The sequence below is a fragment of the Dermacentor andersoni genome, chromosome 2 (assembly GCF_023375885.2).
Source record: "Dermacentor andersoni chromosome 2, qqDerAnde1_hic_scaffold, whole genome shotgun sequence".
NCBI lineage: Eukaryota > Metazoa > Arthropoda > Arachnida > Ixodida > Ixodidae > Dermacentor > Dermacentor andersoni.
Window position 1 is genome coordinate 163,306,852 of NC_092815.1, and position 17,401 is coordinate 163,324,252.

Sequence of the window (17,401 nt, forward strand, 5' to 3'; positions counted from 1 at the left end):
GCCTTTTCCTTCCTTTTGCCTCCACCCTCTTATGCTTTTCTTTTTCTTGCTTTATTTGTTTAATCTTTTGCTGCCCTCCCACCCTCCCGCTCTTGTCCCTTCGTCTTATAAACCAGGCCTAGAGAGGTCAGGCGACGGAGCTTATTTTCTGTTCAGTCTCTCCCTTTACAGCCAGTGGCCACCAACCACGACTGCAGGTGATGTCACTCTACTAACCCGCTAAAGCTTACCTACCCAGAATGAAAAAGCCGTCTTTGAAGAAGGTAGCTCTTCCTATCGAAACATTGGTCAGCCTTTCTGAGGCACCTTATCCTTGTTTTTAACCTTGATACCACTGTGTGCTACTCCGTCTGTCAGCCCCATTCTTGATTTTGGAAATACTTTGTGATGCACACATCCATGCACACAACTTTCATGCCCAAGCTCCTCCTTTCTGTCTTGAATTTGCTCGGCAGATGACTGATGACTTTAATGCGCACTTAGTGTCTTCAAGCGTGTCCTGATGAAAGGTGCATAATAAACTAGGCATATCACGGTGCACTCGTCTTGGCGCCAGTAAACGTTCAGCGAAAGCTTAACAAATCTTGAGACAGATTCCTTAACTTGTCACTGCCGACGTAACATGCAAAGTCTCGACCACGAAGTAGGTCAATCAGCACGCAGTAGAGGAATCGGCGATGTTATTAAGCATGCTTATACTGACGCTGCCGGCTTTGCTCACGATGCTTCGGAAGTGCGCCATTGAAATGTATTGACCTTCCTCTACAAGTAAACCGTCTCTGCAAGTGCGTCTAGACAGATACGTCGGAGTTGTTTAGTTTGAGTTTACTGGGTCTTGACAGCAAAGTATTGAGGCGATCCCAGCACAGAAACATAAATGACGGACAGTTGGTTCGCGTAGTCACAATTGCTAGGCACCAGTGGGTTCTTGCTGTTCTAGGCCTCGATAAATACGCCAGCGCGCATCCACGGATCGTAACATAGCATCATTCTTGCGTATTGCTTCCGCATGGGATCGCAGAGCCTGTATTGCGCACGTAACTTTAGCATAAATTTCTTTGGGCGTGTTGAACGTTTCTAAGTGCCCTATGAAAAAAAAAACGATAAAATTAATATTCGGGGCATTTTTGGTAGGCTAGTCGGCATCTTATGAAAGAGAGGTTAATAAAATTCATCTTTAATTTTTGCTGCTGTGTATTGTGTACGACATAAGGCTTGTCGTCGTTGTTATATTCAACAACAACGACGAAACACCGCCATCTTTCTCGTCGTCCTTGACGTCATCGTTGTGCTAAATTGTCTGACCATAGGTTTTCTCCCCCACGAAAGAACAGCCGGTTTCTTAATTGGCAGCTGACGTAAGAAACCAGTTTGTGGTCTTTTGCGCCGTCACCACCTCGGTTAGTTCACAAACAGCTGTTATAGCAAGGAGGGAGGCACGGAGCACGTAGAGAGATTCTTTCCACTCAAGTGTGACCGTCCCGTCATCGTAAATTTTATCAGCCACTTTTGCTGCAGCTCTTGGCTGCAAACTAAGGCCGCCACAGCAGGGCGGAAAGAACGCGACAGCTCATCGTAAGTTCCTTTCAAACAATCGGCCGCCGATGTGAAACAAAAGAAAAAACTGGCTTTCTGATCCTGGTCCGTTTTGTGAGCCTTTCTTTCGCAACAATTGAAAGGAATGACGCAGCCAAAAAGCGACTTCGAGAGAAAGGGCCTACGGTGGCGACACAGCAGTTGGTATGGAAATGAGCCGGCGTACGACAAAAAAAAACTATAAAGAAGACAGCTACTTCTTAGCAGCCAGCCCAAACAAGCTCAAGTATGGAAAAACAAGTGAGATGGCTTATCAGGGCGATACGCAGCGGTGCAGTGGCAGAGAATATAGCGACAAGGAGGCAGCAGGCAAGACGAGGGCCCTTGCATCGTGGTCACTGCAGTTGGGGCAGACGCTGTCTAGAGACGAACGCGCGAGCATGTCCGCCGAGAGAGAATTCAGTGGGCGCCTTGCAGTGGTCACCGGAGGAGGCAGCGGCATCGGTGAAGCTATCTGCCATGTGCTCGCCGAGAGAGGTGCCCGCGTCGTCGTAGCCGACATCAATTTCGAAGCGGCTCAAAAGGTCTCGAACTCCCTGCCTGGTTCGTATTGCCACACCTCTACTTTGCTTTGTTCTGAAGCCTTTTGGTGAAGTTTACCTGTGTATGAAAGCCTCGCACAAGAGGCACGTAGCACATTATCGCGCGATGATTTGCTGAGAGACAGAGCAGCTATATTGTGTATTATCACGCGTGCTGTAGCCGCAACGTAAAACGCGCTCGCGGTTAGATTACTTGCTGTGCGAGTGTCGCAGAATGGTCGACGTTATGTTATGTGATGCAGGGTGTGAATGTGGTACAGTCGTGGTCAAAAACACGCGGCCCACGGCTCTGGGCGCAGGAGCGGCTGCGATGTCTCCCCGCGGCGCTGCTATCTCCATTGGGCACTCGTTGCGAGGGTGCACCGAGTGACGCCTATCTTCGCCCTCACTCTCGTTCAGCCAAGTCACGCTTGACACATTTCAAGTGCGGCATTCGGTCGTTTTGTAGCTGACGTCCGGTCAGTTCGAAGGAGGGTTCGTGTGTGCGCGCTGGCCTTCCTTCCCGCACCATCGCCTGCTCGCTTCCCTTGCATACACGGTCAGGCTCCGGCAGGCGCACGTTCGGACGTTCAGCTAAGCGCACGGCACGTATACCTAGCAGTGTCTGAGTGGGGTTCACGCTTCGCTTTTACGTGCGCCTCGCGCCCGTGCCCGGCGCTTGAACGGACGGCGCACGTGCATGCAAGCTCTCGACGAAAGACGCCATGGCAAGGCACTGGCGCATATGAGTAAAACAGCCACCACTTTGTTGGTGCCAAAGTCCGTGCTGTCTAATGTACCACGCTCGTTTAAGGCGCTAGCGTTATTAGGCTCACATTGCAGAAACCGTCCGAACCTGCCAGCCACGCCCGGAAGCCGTCCGCCACCGCCATTCCAACAACTACGGTAGCGCGGCAAACGAAGCAAAATGGAAGCGCCCTCCTATGCACTCCTATGCGAAACAGCTGAGCGTCGCACTTGAAATTTATCAAGCGGGTGACACAGCCGCTTGAGAGTGAGGGCGAAGTGTTTCGTCATTCGGTGTGCCCTCAAAGCAGGCACCCGATAGAGACAGCAGCGCCGCGGTGTGGCCGCGCAGCCGCTGCTGCGCCCGGAGCGTGGGCTGCGTATTTTGACCGTGACTGTACATTTTCTAGGATTCGTGCGTGCCGCCGTCAGATGTAGAACACACGACGACACCGCATACAACGACTTTGTATGAGTAGTAAAAAGAGGGTATTTCAGGCGAAATGACGATCATTATTTACAAATGTTTACAGCAGCAGCTGACAGCAAATCATGCCCTACAGTACGGTCATTAGTATTAAATTTTTTAACTAAGAATCTTGTACGTGCCTGTTTGGAGAATTTGGGGATGGTTTGTTACTCGACACAATGTAAGTAAGCCTTAGCTCAAAGAATAAGATTTTACTAGAAACTTCTGCCACGCGCCAGGATTGATAAGTGCGTGCGATATGCAGCGAAATTCAAATTACACTAATTCAAACAGTATTAACTGGAACAGCAATGCATATCATGCAACAGTTTAGTGCATGTTTATCGGGATCGTCGTCAAGAACGTTTCCAGCTAAGTGATCTGCTCTGAGTATTGGTGTCTTCAAATACAACAATTACAATATGCCCGCTATTGCATTTAGTTAAAAGTTAGTTCGTAACAGTTTTGTTACGTCTAGTCATATTGGCAAATGACAGGTAAAGGCTGATGTCCTTCATTATTGAGCTCGGTTAACAAACAAAAAACTCTATTACAAATTATTTCTTTTTCAACATCTCACGCAGTCCTTGCTTGAACATGCGGCGTACGGCAGGGATTTTCAAGGCACTACGGTGACCGTCTTAAGCCTGTTTCACACGGCACGATTGCGGCAAGAAAAATCGCTTTGCCGCGCACCTCGCAGAGCGATTTCCTCTGACAGCTTTCACATGCGTCTGCGACAGCGCGAGTTCCGTCGCAGCGACGCACAAGATGGCCACCTGCTCGCGAAATGTCGATGCCTCCATGCTTAAGTCGTTAAATAAAAACATGGAAGCTAGTCAAATTTTAAAATGTTCTTTTATTTTTTGAAAATAGATTAAGTGCATCATGTTTCAACGTTTAAGAGTGCTGAGACTTTACGATCGCTTAGTTTGCAGCCGCAGTGAGTGAAAAAAGCGTTGCACAATAATGTAAGTATGTTTGTGGTTGTGGTTTCAAACGTCCTTGTGGCTTTGATTATTGCGCTTGGTCTGCCTTCATTGGCCTAAATTTCAAAACAATGTACACTTTATTTAAACGAAGAAGAAAATCAGACTCTGCACATCCGTTGATAATTGGAACGGTTCCGCTTCTTATGCGCCTGTGGCATAATGATTTCAATCTAGGCCTTCTGCGCTACAAGTTCTGTGTTCGAATCTTTCCGTCGGTCAGTTTTCATAAAGTATACAATATGTATATTTGTATTGCAGGTATTTCTTGGATATGATAATTTTCCAAAGTCGCGAAGCCGTTTAAAAGCCAGAAAGCTGGAGTTATAGGCAAGTTCATGTACTAAGCATCATTTTCATGTTGGCTGAACCAGCTTCGTTTGCCGTGGCAGTAGAGAATAGCGTCACAGTTCCCTCAAGTAATTATTGCACCAAACTCTATGGGTTCAGCACCACGGCACCATCTAAGACTGTTTAAAACGGTCTGCAGTAAGTTACACTAAGTGCGACAGCTGTAATGAGAATGGGGAGGGGGGGGATGAAAAAAGTTTTTCTAAGTAAGCTTACATGCAACCACTGCACCGTGATTTCGCGATATGTCGTTTTTGCTATTTTGTGAACGAAAACTGTGTCAATGTCATCTGCGTGAGTTCTCCTAATCAGATTGCATGCATACGACATGTGGTGTGCGTTGCCTCGCGCTAGACGCTCTACATGAAGCTTACTCGCCAGTGATATCTGATATCTCATAGTTTTCATACGTGATTTATTTAGGAGTCCTGGCCCGAATGAAGCTTTTGGATGAAAATAGCTAAGGCAAATACTTCGACGTTTATGGCTGCCCAGCTATAATATCTCGGGGCACAATGTTATTTGAGTGCATACCCATTTTCTTACGCCCTATGCATAAGGTCATACAGCCAGATATGCCTTAATGATATTCCTAAGATATATAAACTTGAGTCACCTCTTCTACGATCCGATTTCACGGCTAAAGAACGCGTGCGAAAATTTCTCTTGTCTTTAAAGGGTGACCGCGAGGTTTTGTAGCGTACGTCGGTTGCTGCAGTTACCCATTTCGATCAACGACTAAGATTAAGAATGTTGCGGGTTTAAAAAGTTAGGGAGCCATTCCACTCTGTAAAGGTGAAAGACCAGCGAAGCTGTAGTACACCAGAAAGGGCTAGAGAAGGTTACATGCATTTATTTTCGTCAGTTGGTAATGTTAGGGGCCATAGCTTTCTGGTTACTGTGATATACACTGCTTGGTTCTGTTACAACCTTATACTGAATCTTGGCCAAATTTAAATATATACAGGAACATTGTACAGTAGTTGAGTGACTTGGATTGGTGTGATACTTCAAACCAAACTCTTCTAGCACAAACTGAGTGATCCATTGCTTGTCTAGTTTTGAAATGTTTCGATTCAACTATCCTACGATGATCACAGGAGTATTTTCAACGCGGCTAAACCATGCAAAGTGCCTGGTCACGAAAATCTCGATATCACGCTTGGGTTGGCCTGCAGGTAAATACACAGTGTATATCAGAATTAAGTCTTTCGTTTGTATGGCACACGCATCCCCAAAATCGGCGGCATTTTATTCTTGCGAGTCAAGGGTGTGTGGTCGTACATACATCTTCTTTCCTTTGCGTATACGGCAATGGCTCCTCATCATGAGTCCATGTGCTGTTCACAAAGCATTCCAGTTTACCCATTGACTTGGAACTATGCATCTTCATTGAGCTATTTCCTTTATATTTATTTACTATTATTGTTATTAAGGGTCGAATGCTTGACGCCTGGTTCCCCTCCATCACGGGTCGGCCAGATATTGCACAATCTCCGGGATCTGCCCACGCTTATCTTTGTCATTCTTGACGCCCAAACAGAAAAGACACATGGACATATTTTTTTTATTTCTTTATGACTTACTAGCGGCGGAGCGCTTGAAGTCTGCTTGACCTGATCCGTGGGTCTGCCCGGTATTGCACAAATTCCGGCATCGGCCCACGAAATAGGTTATTTTTGGCCACGGACATGACAAATGTATTGGAGGGTAGAGGTGTACAACTACGCTGTAAAATACGAGACGAAATTGTTCACGGCGCGTTGATAGCTTGGTTTGTTTGGGGCGACGCTTTATTACAATAATGGTGCGCGGTTTCAAGTAATTTCTAGTCACGAAAGAAACGACTCGGTTTTGAACGGATTGCAGATACTTCCGTACAATTTGTGTAAAAGAGTCCGAAGTAGTACAAGCGTAGTCCAGTGTCAGTTGACTAAGTATTCAGAACATATTTTCTTTACTGTAATTGGTACAGCGTTGAAATTCCTTTTCATTGGGATTGTGCCCGCCCTCAGCGAAATACTTTGAACATGCTCGATACAATATAAGTAAGAAACTAGAGGCAACAACCAAGTACTTAGCTGTGTTAACATTTACTGACGCCTGTTTCAGCACGCTTTACCTGTACTTTTCTGAAGGTATTGAAGCATTTTTGGTGGAGAACGGTTGGTGCGTTTCATTTTTTCCAAATGCAAGTCGTGTATAATTTGCTCTGCTGTTCTCATAACGACTTTTGTTTAAGCCAATAGAGTACGACAGTTTCGCGCGATGCATTACGCGCACTTCATCGCAGGTGACAAGGACCACCGCGCAGTGCAAGTCGACGTGGGTGAATCGACGTCCGTCGAGAAGCTGTTTGAGGAAATGCAAGGGTTCAGTGGTGACACGCCGGTCAGCATAGTCGTCAATAACGCCGGCACCGGCGCTCGCTTCGCTTCAATTGCTGACGCTAGCGAAGAGGACTTTGATCGCATAATGAAAACGAATCTCAAGGTGAGGCTCAAGGATAGACACATTTGCTACATGTGAAGTGGGACACCGGCGTGGGTGCATCACGGTCGAGATTCTTGCATTGGTCAGGTCGTATACATGCAGAACATTAGGCGCGGAAAATACACATGTTTGTACGTAAGAGCTGTTTACTGTTGGCTGTCACATTCGGGCTTGTAATTTGTCTTCTGTCGTAACTGACCGCTGCCCGTGCCTACGATCCGTTCTAGGGGCGCTACAACGTAAAGCTATTCCAAACGTTTCTGTTCTAATTCTGCAATCAGCCATCCGCCATTGGTCAAAAACTTTTCGAACCGCTTCCACTTCACCCGTCAATCACGCGACGCCACGAAAACCGCGATAGCTCCCCCATCTGATATGAGGTGAATACATTGATTATGCATGACTGGAAAGAACAAAAGAAAAATGTTATTTCTGATTCGACGATTTTTCGCCATTAGGCCTTGATTATTGGTAAAACGTTTTCGGCCGGCACCCACTTCACCTGCCTCTCACGCGACGTCGCAAAACCGCGAGAACTCACCACGTCAAAGTGACGTGTATTCGTTAAGATGCAATAATATGCCGAACAAAATTGAGTTTTCTTTTGAATAGGCGCAGGCTGCCTCGTTCCCTAAGGAATAAACGGTGGCTGCCACCGGTGCCTCAGGCAATGGCTACTCGCACCTGCCGGAGAGCATGGATTTATTTGCATGCAATAAAACTTTGTGGGGCTGTGTAACGTTTTCGAGCACTTTCAGCATGTTTACAATCTCGTTCTGCCAACTGTTCTTTGCTGAGGATCCGTTTTAGAGGCATTCTTTACCTTCCGCTGCCTACCATCGCGATTTTCGACCAGCCACCGCAACATAAGTAAGGGAAAGCGGACCAATCACAGACGCCCACACCCTCTTCATCCGGTTATCGAATTTCAGTGCATTGGCTCGGGCCCATCGAATTCCTCTCCACTTGAGCGTTCTCCCCACCTCTTCTCAGCCAATTACATATGACAAGCCTCTCAGTGTAGGCAATGTTATTCGTTTTCAAAGCAAACAAAAGTGACCTTGTATAAAAGAGGAGAGCGTTTTATTGGTCCGTTGAGACAACCCTGCGGGTCACGGCCCAATGTTTACGTCGGTGGTTACGCAAATTTGACGTCTGGAGATTGTAATGCAAACATATTGGAATTAGTTTACGTTATAGAGCCCTAGGGCATTAACTGTTTCATGAACCTGTTACTAGAAATTGCATTGTTTCTTGCGGTTGTTTCTAAATATCACTCTAAACATGCAACATTTAAATTGTAACATGCGCGCTTATTTGTACTTACGGGGACAAAAAAAAATCTACAGCGTGTTTGGGTTCTGAAAGTAGGCATAATAATAAATCGGCCAAACCTGCATTATTGCACGCTAACCGCCTGCAATCCCTGAGAACCGAAGTCGACATTGGGAAATGCTACTCTATACAATCTCGCGGCTCATAAAAGTGGCGTCGCTAGCACTTTTAGCTAACCTATCTACAGTAGGTGAAGCCATTCAGAAAACGACGAACAGTACAAAGTATAAGTTTTGGAGACATTTTGCCGGATGCTTTTCTTGCGGCTCGTCGTGACGTATCGCTCCGACGATAGTCATTTCTTCGCTAGTCAACGATTTCTTCGCTTTCGTCATCGCTTACGGCTTAGCGGACATTTGTGGCTTAAAATGTAATGCGCACACGAAAAAAATGTTTATTCCACGTGTGCGAAGTCTACACGCCGTTTCGCCAGCTGAGCCAAGAACTAGGGACGCTTTACTGGATGTTCTTGATAAGGGATCATTACAGCGCGACATGAGAGGAAATAATAAGTTAACACACAGGGACATGACGACTTCCTATACCTATACACAAGCATATAATTGAGAAACAAACACGAACGCTAAAAACTGCGTTAGAGCTGATAAGGGAACTAACCAAACAACACTTACTTTCTTGCTGATTTTTTCCTTCTGCGGGCCTCTATGAAGCTGTTTCAGTGTATCCAAAATACATTGTTTGAAGTCACGGCTCGTGTTCTTCGTACGTGCTTTTTTTTTTGTTGTATTTTTCTACTCGCGCAGCGATTCTCACTTTTCAAGTATTACTTTTGCTGAAACACTGACATTTCGATTGGGAAGTTATTTGCAGAAGATTTGTTTTGAATTTATTCATTTATTTATTTATTTATTTATTTTCCGAATATTCACAGACTGGAGGGTTAGGGTGTCTTTTGATAAATACATATCGCTGAGCGTTCCGTACTGGGCCACGATGGTGGCATAGCTCAGCCAAAATTTCTATTGTTGGCTTTATTGCCTTGTTTATCGCATCAACCCTTCAAAGCTTCCGAGCGGTGCATGATCGGATATTAGATATAGTCATATAAGGGTCAGCTTTGAAGCATTGGCACCATGCTTTCTTTTTTTTTTCGCCACGAAGGTTGTATGCTAGAAAACATCTTCCTCGAGAAAAAAGCTGCAGTTGTGATAATAAAAGTATCAATTCATTCATTCATTCCCTTAGTTCACCAGATGGTAATCTGGGCTAAAAGCTGTGTAGACAGCTTGACAGAGGCCCAGGTTGCCTTTATAAGGCAGATACAGTAGATACAGTTGCCTTTATGAAGCCGATACAGTAGTACAAATGTGCTGGTAAAGGTCCATTATCTTCTGGATTATCCCGAGAGTAGCGTCGTGAAAAAATTGTCGCGTATTTCCTGCTAAACAAGAAACCGTCAGTAATCTACACCATACCAAACCGCCGCAATCAAATGTCCCTCAAAAGAGAAATTTGTCGACCTTAACTGACGGTTTCTTGCTTCTAAAGAGATATTAACTTTACTTTCCTTGCAGGGAACATTCCTTATGAGCCGCGCAGGCATCCGCCTGATGCTGGCAGCGGGGGTGAAAGACGGATCCGTGGTCAACGTGTCGAGCCTCGCGGCCAAGGGCGGTATGAGGGGCATTGCTAGTTACGTGGCCTCCAAGTCCGGCATCTTGGGACTGACCAAGTCAATGGCGCTAGATGTTGCAGGCACGGGCATCCGCTGCAACGCCATCCTTCCCGGCTTCACGAAGACGCCCCTCTCCGACAACCTCACTGTGGAAGAGGAGCAGCAGCTTATCGCTAGCATCCCACTCAGTCGCCCTGCGCAACCACGAGAGGTGGCTCAGGTCGTGGCGTTCCTGTGCGGGCCAGAAAGCTCGTACATGGTCGGCTCCGCCGTTGAAGTCTCAGGAGGTGCGATGGTCTAATAAAGGCGGCACCTACGCCACGTGAATGAATTAAATGTGCACCTTGAATATTAACAGAACAGTGTCATCAATTTCCATACTTGTCCCCTTTACCATTACAATCAGATATGCATCACAACTTCCGCGAGCAGAAAACAGCAACCTTGTCAGGCCACGACTTGGCACAAGACTTATGTCTATAATTTACATACCTTTTTTGCCGAGAAGCTGAATGTTTTTTTTTATTCTGGTTCAGCAAAAGGAAACTGGAATCTTCACTTCAGTACTGTGCAGCAATTCAAATAACGGGTCGAAATGGCTTGAATTGGTTCACGCTCCTTTGCATAAAATAAGGATAACTACAGGAAAACAACGTGAAATGATTTCCCGCGCTAACTGAACAGCCACGTCATTATTTGAGTGCTACCTTTCGTGTTTCGATATTCAGCAAGATCGCACCAGCAGCCCCGGTAAGCGAAGTGTGGGAGGGTTGGAAAAGAAACTTTCACTTTGATATAATTGGAAGGGGGCCCCAGTGGCGGTGACGCTTCATTTAACACATGTGTGGCATGATATACGAATATATGGTGAGAATTCTTAAACTATGTGCACTTACCGGAGTGCAAGTATTTATTTGTCGATCTTGTCTTTCATTTGCGCTAATTACGATTCCATTGCATCATTATTTCTCGTTCACTGCCTTCTCATGTCTCACCTCGTGGTGGGCATTCTTTTACAACTATGTAAAAAAGATGGGACACAACTTCTAGGGGGCAACTTCCGAGTTGGTAAGCTAACAAGTAGTAGTCAGAAAACTGCCACAAACATCATACATGTTAGTCATACGAACTGTCCCTATAGTTGCACGACACCTCGTAACCAAGAAGAACATCATTGAGGCGCTCCTCCCCCTCCCTTCGCTGGTGGCCGCTGCTGCTATTTTCGAGTGGACAGCAACCCAATTCATTTGGTGTGTGACACTTGCCACCGCACTATCCTCAATCGTTAAACAAACCTGAACCTTTGCAACCTCTTGGGCAGTAAAGTATCACTTTAGCGCTTGTGTGCCTAAGTAATTCGTGTAAACTTTGTCAGCCGTTTTCTCGGACCTGTGAAAGATTATCACGCAAACATCCTCTGTGAGTTCTCTTATCTCAAGCCTGTGCTTCTACAGACTTGCATTATAGCGTGAAAAATTGTAAACAGAGTGTATCAGAATATGCGTTGAAAATTGGAAATGTAAGAAACGTAATAGATAAAGCCTGATTTCTTAGCGATTGTTTTTGCTACAGAGGCACTTATTTCATGAAAACTCAAGGTAATAATTAGTCAAGTACATATGCAAATTATACAAATAAAGTTATCCAAAGGCCTAGATGATTCATTATTACTCAAAGCCATCATCAATGCGATTGAAATCGTTTCCGGTTATGGAAATAGATGAAGCTACCAATTTCGGCAAGGAGCAGAATTCTGCTTGTTATTAGGCAGCAATATTAAACGCGGAAGAGCTCACCAGCCTAGCATGAAGTGTCCTTTTTTTTTCCTATACTGCGAAGCTCTTAAGGGCTGCTTTCCTTAATATCGTGTCCTTGTGTAGAAAGAAATCCCGAGGGCAGCGCAATGCCGCGCCGACGCACGGTGGAGGTGACGTAGGCCTTAAGCACTCCCCATACGGGGGCCGATCCGGAAGATAGTTAAATGTCTTGCGGACCGGCGGCGGCGGAGGTGCAGTTCGCCATTAAGAGGTCCACATACAGAGCTTCGCTGGTCATCCTTCTACGTAGAGTTGAAGGGCACTGAGTTTTTTTTTTTTTCATTTTGCAAAACGATCTTGCTCACTACATGCTCGACTAGCCAATGACGTCTGCTAAAGGTCATGATATTGGCCTTCTCTTACATTTCGGTTTCATTTATTTGGTTGAAATTGGACATAATTTATTACGCTGTTGAGTGTAGTAGCAGCACAGAAGTACTAAGCTCGTTGCATAGTTGACTACCGAGGACCAGCGTGAATACGAGGAGAGGCAAGAGATAGAGGGATAATTTATTTGAAGCGCAGAGAGAGGAGTGGCAAGGGAAAAAAAAAGAAATTTCGATATGTCCAGCGGTGGCATGCTGTCAAAATTACCATTACTGCCATTACTACCATTACTCTAAAGCAAAAGTTCGGCAGCATGTTTCACTCATGAAACGCGTGAAGGAAAAATCCCGCTGCACGCTTGTTAATACGCCGTCTCGCATCGTCCCATTGCTGCTGTAGCACTTCGCCTTCTTCAGCTCGTTTTCAATGCTTAGCTGCGGCTCCGCGCGCTCGAAGAGCGGGATAAGACTCGCGCCAACGAGATTTGTCTTCGACTTTACGTTGCATCCCCTCATCCGGAAATTGAAGCGCACGTTGTTCTGTGTGTTGTATAGGCGATTTCAATGAATTTGTACACTCTTCGCTTCGCTTTACTATGCGCATGTAGGCTCAGCCTTAGAGGGGTACGAGCCGTTGCATATTTTGATTGCTCACAGGCTAGAGCGCACTAGCTCAGACCGACCTCTATTCCTTCCTTCCAATAAATTTTCTCTCTCTCTACGGCTGTATGAGGCATGGCTTAAGGGGCAACGGTCACGTGGTTTTTGTTTGTGTGCAACTCGACTAGACACCACGTTTTTGTACGTTGTATGCATGATTCAGATGAATGTATGAACTGTATTCTACATTTTGCTCGTGCTTGCAGCCTCTACATTATGAGAGGGCTGAGCCATTGCATTTCTTGCTTCCTTAGGAGGGTATGAGCCATTGCTGGTGATGACCGTTTTGTGCCATTGCACCAGATGACGCGTTTTTTCAAGCCCGTCGGGGGTATGACGCACAACAGGCTTTCGCCTTAATAAAGCATTGCAAGCCCCCCCCCCCCTCCCCCCTCAGCTGTTGCAGTGACTGATTTCAAGAGCGTCACATGAGAGCCACTATCGCAGGGTGGGGATGGAGTCATTTTTTTACACACTTTGTGTCTAGCGAATCAGTTCAACGGGATAAAGTCGAACATTTCACAATTCTCTGTCGACGGACAATTCAGTAGCACGCGCAGGAATACAGGAAAGTGACGCTCAGACATAGTAAAATTTATTAAGACACGCCGGAAATGAGCAAGAACTCGTATTAGATAAAGGGAACAATTTTCAAATATAGCAAATACTTGACCTAGTCGGGACTCATGTGATTTCAGGAGGGTGTGAAAATTCCAAGATGTCTTGTCTTCGATGAATGAGTTGCTCTGAATCGCATAAACCTTTGAAAGTTTGCATTTTTTGTCTCACGGTGGCGGTGTGCACGCGTTGAGTTGCGTTCAAAGTAGCACGACGCGTATGTCCTCAGTACCAAGCAAGTATGGAGTATACCCTAGACGTAGAAGGTGAGACCCGTAACGGACCATAGTTCGCTAAACATTTCTTGATGCAGAGAGGCCTGGAACTGAAATCTTGAAACGCTCACCACGTTGCCTGCCTAGAGTAAAGGTAGCTAAGCAGGGCTGGTTGAGGAATTATCAAGGGCTCAATTGCATAGCCAATTGGTATTAGTGAGGTTAGAACTGCTGCTGTCTCCACAGCACTGACTAATGGGCTTATCCTCTGCTACAGAGACCTTCCTGATAAGAGAGAGTACGGGGTAGGGTTTCTTATGAAAGTCGCAAGGCTAGAGTGAGCAAGATTTACGACTTCCGAAGCAAAATTGAAAATGTAGGAGCCATCGTATTAAAGGTAAACAGAAGGTTGCTCTCAGTGAGTTGCTCTCATTTGCACACATCTTTATGTGGTATATATATTATAAAGGAGATTTATTGGGGTTCGTAGCGAGCGCCGGTTCTAGCATGCACCGAGTAGTTCCCGAGCTCGAGCCTCTGCCGGGCGCTTGATGCTGCCGATGCTGCTGACTCTGTGGGCACGTTGGTTATCTTCCTTACAATATATATATGTATATATATATATATATATATATATATATATATATATATATATATATATATATATAAAGCTATGTTCGTTAGGTAAAAACGTTACGTTGGGAAATAGAAATGTGGAAACTCAGTAGAATGTGGTCACATATCAATTCAATGCAAAAGTAGTAAACAAAAATCTGCTTCCAGAGCGAACAATTCGCAACTACATCACCGACAATATGTCGACACCACTCTTACGACGATAAGACGTTTGGTAAGCCAGAAAAAGCGCAAGAACGAAATACGGGTGGCGACGCCTACTTAAGTTCCTGCATCAGGGGGCTCTGACGTCTTGGATTTTGATGGCATCTTCTAGGGCCTACTAATTATATATAGCGGTGCAGATTGACTACATTGTGTTCTAAAGGAACCAAATATTAAACATGGCAAGTTTCGGAAACATTTATTCAGCCAACGCGGCTCAAATGGGGAACATACATTGGTATACCTGACGTCACGCTGACGTACCGGCGCTGGGGTTTCGGCGCGAAATTCAAATTCTGATACTTGGACCTTCATTTTCTCATCTAATAATCAAACAATTTTTTTTTTAAGATGACTGCCTGCAGGGTTCTCAAACAATGCTTCATTAGTCTAAATTGATTTATTGTTTCGCTTTAGTGTCCCTTTAACGCGATGCAGTGGCAAACGCCCGCACCGTCACCAACAGGCGAAGGGAATGGTGAAGCGTGGATGTTGCACGGAAAACTTTCCACGGCACTGAGGGCGTATTCCACCACCGATGATGATGATGATGATGATGATGATTGTCAACCCCTTCGAAACAAGGGAAGACAAATAGTTAATTAGCCTGCTCGATTTATTCATCTTTCACCACACTTATTGCGATTTAGCCGTCTGTCTATCTGATCGCGATATTAACTTTCATATTTAAAACCTCCATCACTGTATTGCACCATTCCCTAAGCTTCAATGACTCACGTTGCATCAACCTCTTACCAATTTTTTTTCCAGCATTGTTCTAACCTTCTCTGACTAATCTCGTCTGCTGACCAGTTAATCTTTTCGTCTTCTTCGAATCTCAACTTTACTGGAAGGTGGACACAGCTGGTGCTGCCGTGGGCTCAATATCCTTGGGATTGCTATATGATGAGCCAAGTTGTTCCGCGTTTATTTATTTATTTATTTTTGCAGTGCGCGCATGCCTCGTCTTGTGTCGAATATATTTGCTCCTGTATTCATTTGCCCTCAGGCAGCCAGCTCGGGCATTTTGCCTCGTGATATATTCTCGCCGTATTTCGCAAATATCTATCGCACATTATTGTTTCCATCCTTTCCAACAACCTCAGGGTCTCTTTTTATATCGCTTTCTTCTTTATGACACATGGTTTTCCACTGAAACTTCCAATTACCCTGTACGATGTCGCAAACTGACTTGATCTCTTCCTGCATTCCATGTCCACGCTTTTGAGGTACAGATATTTGTGCACTTTAGCAAACCATTTCTTTTTCATCCATGTCCCTTAGTCTTTCTTGAAAAAGAAATTTTGTCAACACTTCTCTGACTTCAAAAGTAGCCCAGCCCATGAAACCTTGCATTAACTCATCCGTGGGCCCCAGAGGGCCAGTAGGTCTACCGACACCTGGTTATTCTCAAACCGCGGCAACATTTATAATTTAAAGCACGGCATTGTACTTGCGAACGTTCTGGGGCTACTACCATAAGATTTTATTTAGAAATACTGTCAACCCTCAGTTGAGGGTCATAACAGGGAGGGATGTTACATATACGTTCGTACAAGACAGCCAGATACAAAAGAAATATGCACATGCACTACAGTGTCCTACGGATACAATACAAGATACGATATACAGACTATAAGACATGTATTCAAATGTTCAACCAGCTGCCGCACGCACACAAACAGAAAAAAAGGAAAAAGAGAAAAAAGGAAAGAAAAACACTTTACCACGTGGATATTGTACAGTTTTAGTAAAGAACCTTGATTGCATTTGTAAACAATGCAGTATCAGAACTGCGAACAATTTCTGCAGGCAGCTTGTTCCACAGCTCTATTGACTCTGGGAAGAACGAACAACGAAAGGCATTGGTTCGGGACAAGTACGGTTGAATAGCTTCACTATGATTTAAGCGGGAGCTCAGTCTGCCTGGAGGTTTTAAATACAAATCTTTATTAATTTTTAGTTCGCCGTGAATTATTTGAAATAACGTTTTTACTCTCTGCTTCTTGCACCTATCTTCCAATAATTCAAGACCGCAAGACATTAACATCGCCGCAACTGAGTCTGTCCTTCTATATTTCGAACAAATAAAGCGCGCCGCCCGGCGTTGCACCTTCTCTATTTTGGCCCACAATACCTTTTGATGGGGCGCCCATGCTACTAACGCATATTCTAGGGATGGTCGAATAAGAGACTTGTAAGCCAGCAGTTTAACATCTTTTGTTGCCCTCCCCAGTTTTGCCCTTAAGAAACCCAATTTCTTCTGTGCCGCAGAGCACACTCTTTCTACTTGATTGTGCCATTTTAAATCATGCGAAATAGAGACACCAAGATATTTGAAACAAGGAACATTAACTAGATTGTAGCCTTGAATATCGTACTGAAAAGTAACAATATTCTTTTTTGTAGTGATATGCGTGTATGTGGTCTTATCAAAATTAATTCGCATTTCCCACTTGTCACACCAACTCCCAAACGCCTGAAGGTTTCGGTTGAGCTTAATCTGATCCTCTAAACGAGATACCGGCGCAAAAATCAAGCAGTCATCTGCAAAGAGTTTTATCTTAGCAGAACTATCTAAAGCGGTTGCTAAGTCATTGATGTAAAGCAGAAAAAGTGTTGGTCCTAACACGGACCCCTGTGGTACTCCCGAGTATACATCTACAAAACCAGACTCGGAACTATCAACGCGAACTGCCTGCTTGCGGTTAGTTAAATAATCTTCAATCCATTTTAGAACGTCGCCATTTATACCTGTTTTGTACAGTTTAAGAAGTAATTTACGGTG

General features: G+C 44.9%; 1 protein-coding gene across 1 annotated transcript; it reads left to right on the forward strand.

Annotated features, from left to right (window-relative positions):
- The first annotated feature begins 1,499 nt into the window (after positions 1 to 1,499).
- On the forward strand, positions 1,500 to 10,497 carry LOC126540512 ((3R)-3-hydroxyacyl-CoA dehydrogenase-like). The gene is made up of 3 exons (XM_050187325.3): positions 1,500 to 2,139; positions 6,967 to 7,166; positions 10,037 to 10,497. Exons 1-3 carry the CDS (start codon positions 1,743 to 1,745, stop codon positions 10,436 to 10,438), a joined length of 999 nt encoding a protein of 332 aa, XP_050043282.1. The 5' UTR covers positions 1,500 to 1,742; the 3' UTR covers positions 10,439 to 10,497.
- Positions 10,498 to 17,401: the final 6,904 nt, after the last annotated feature.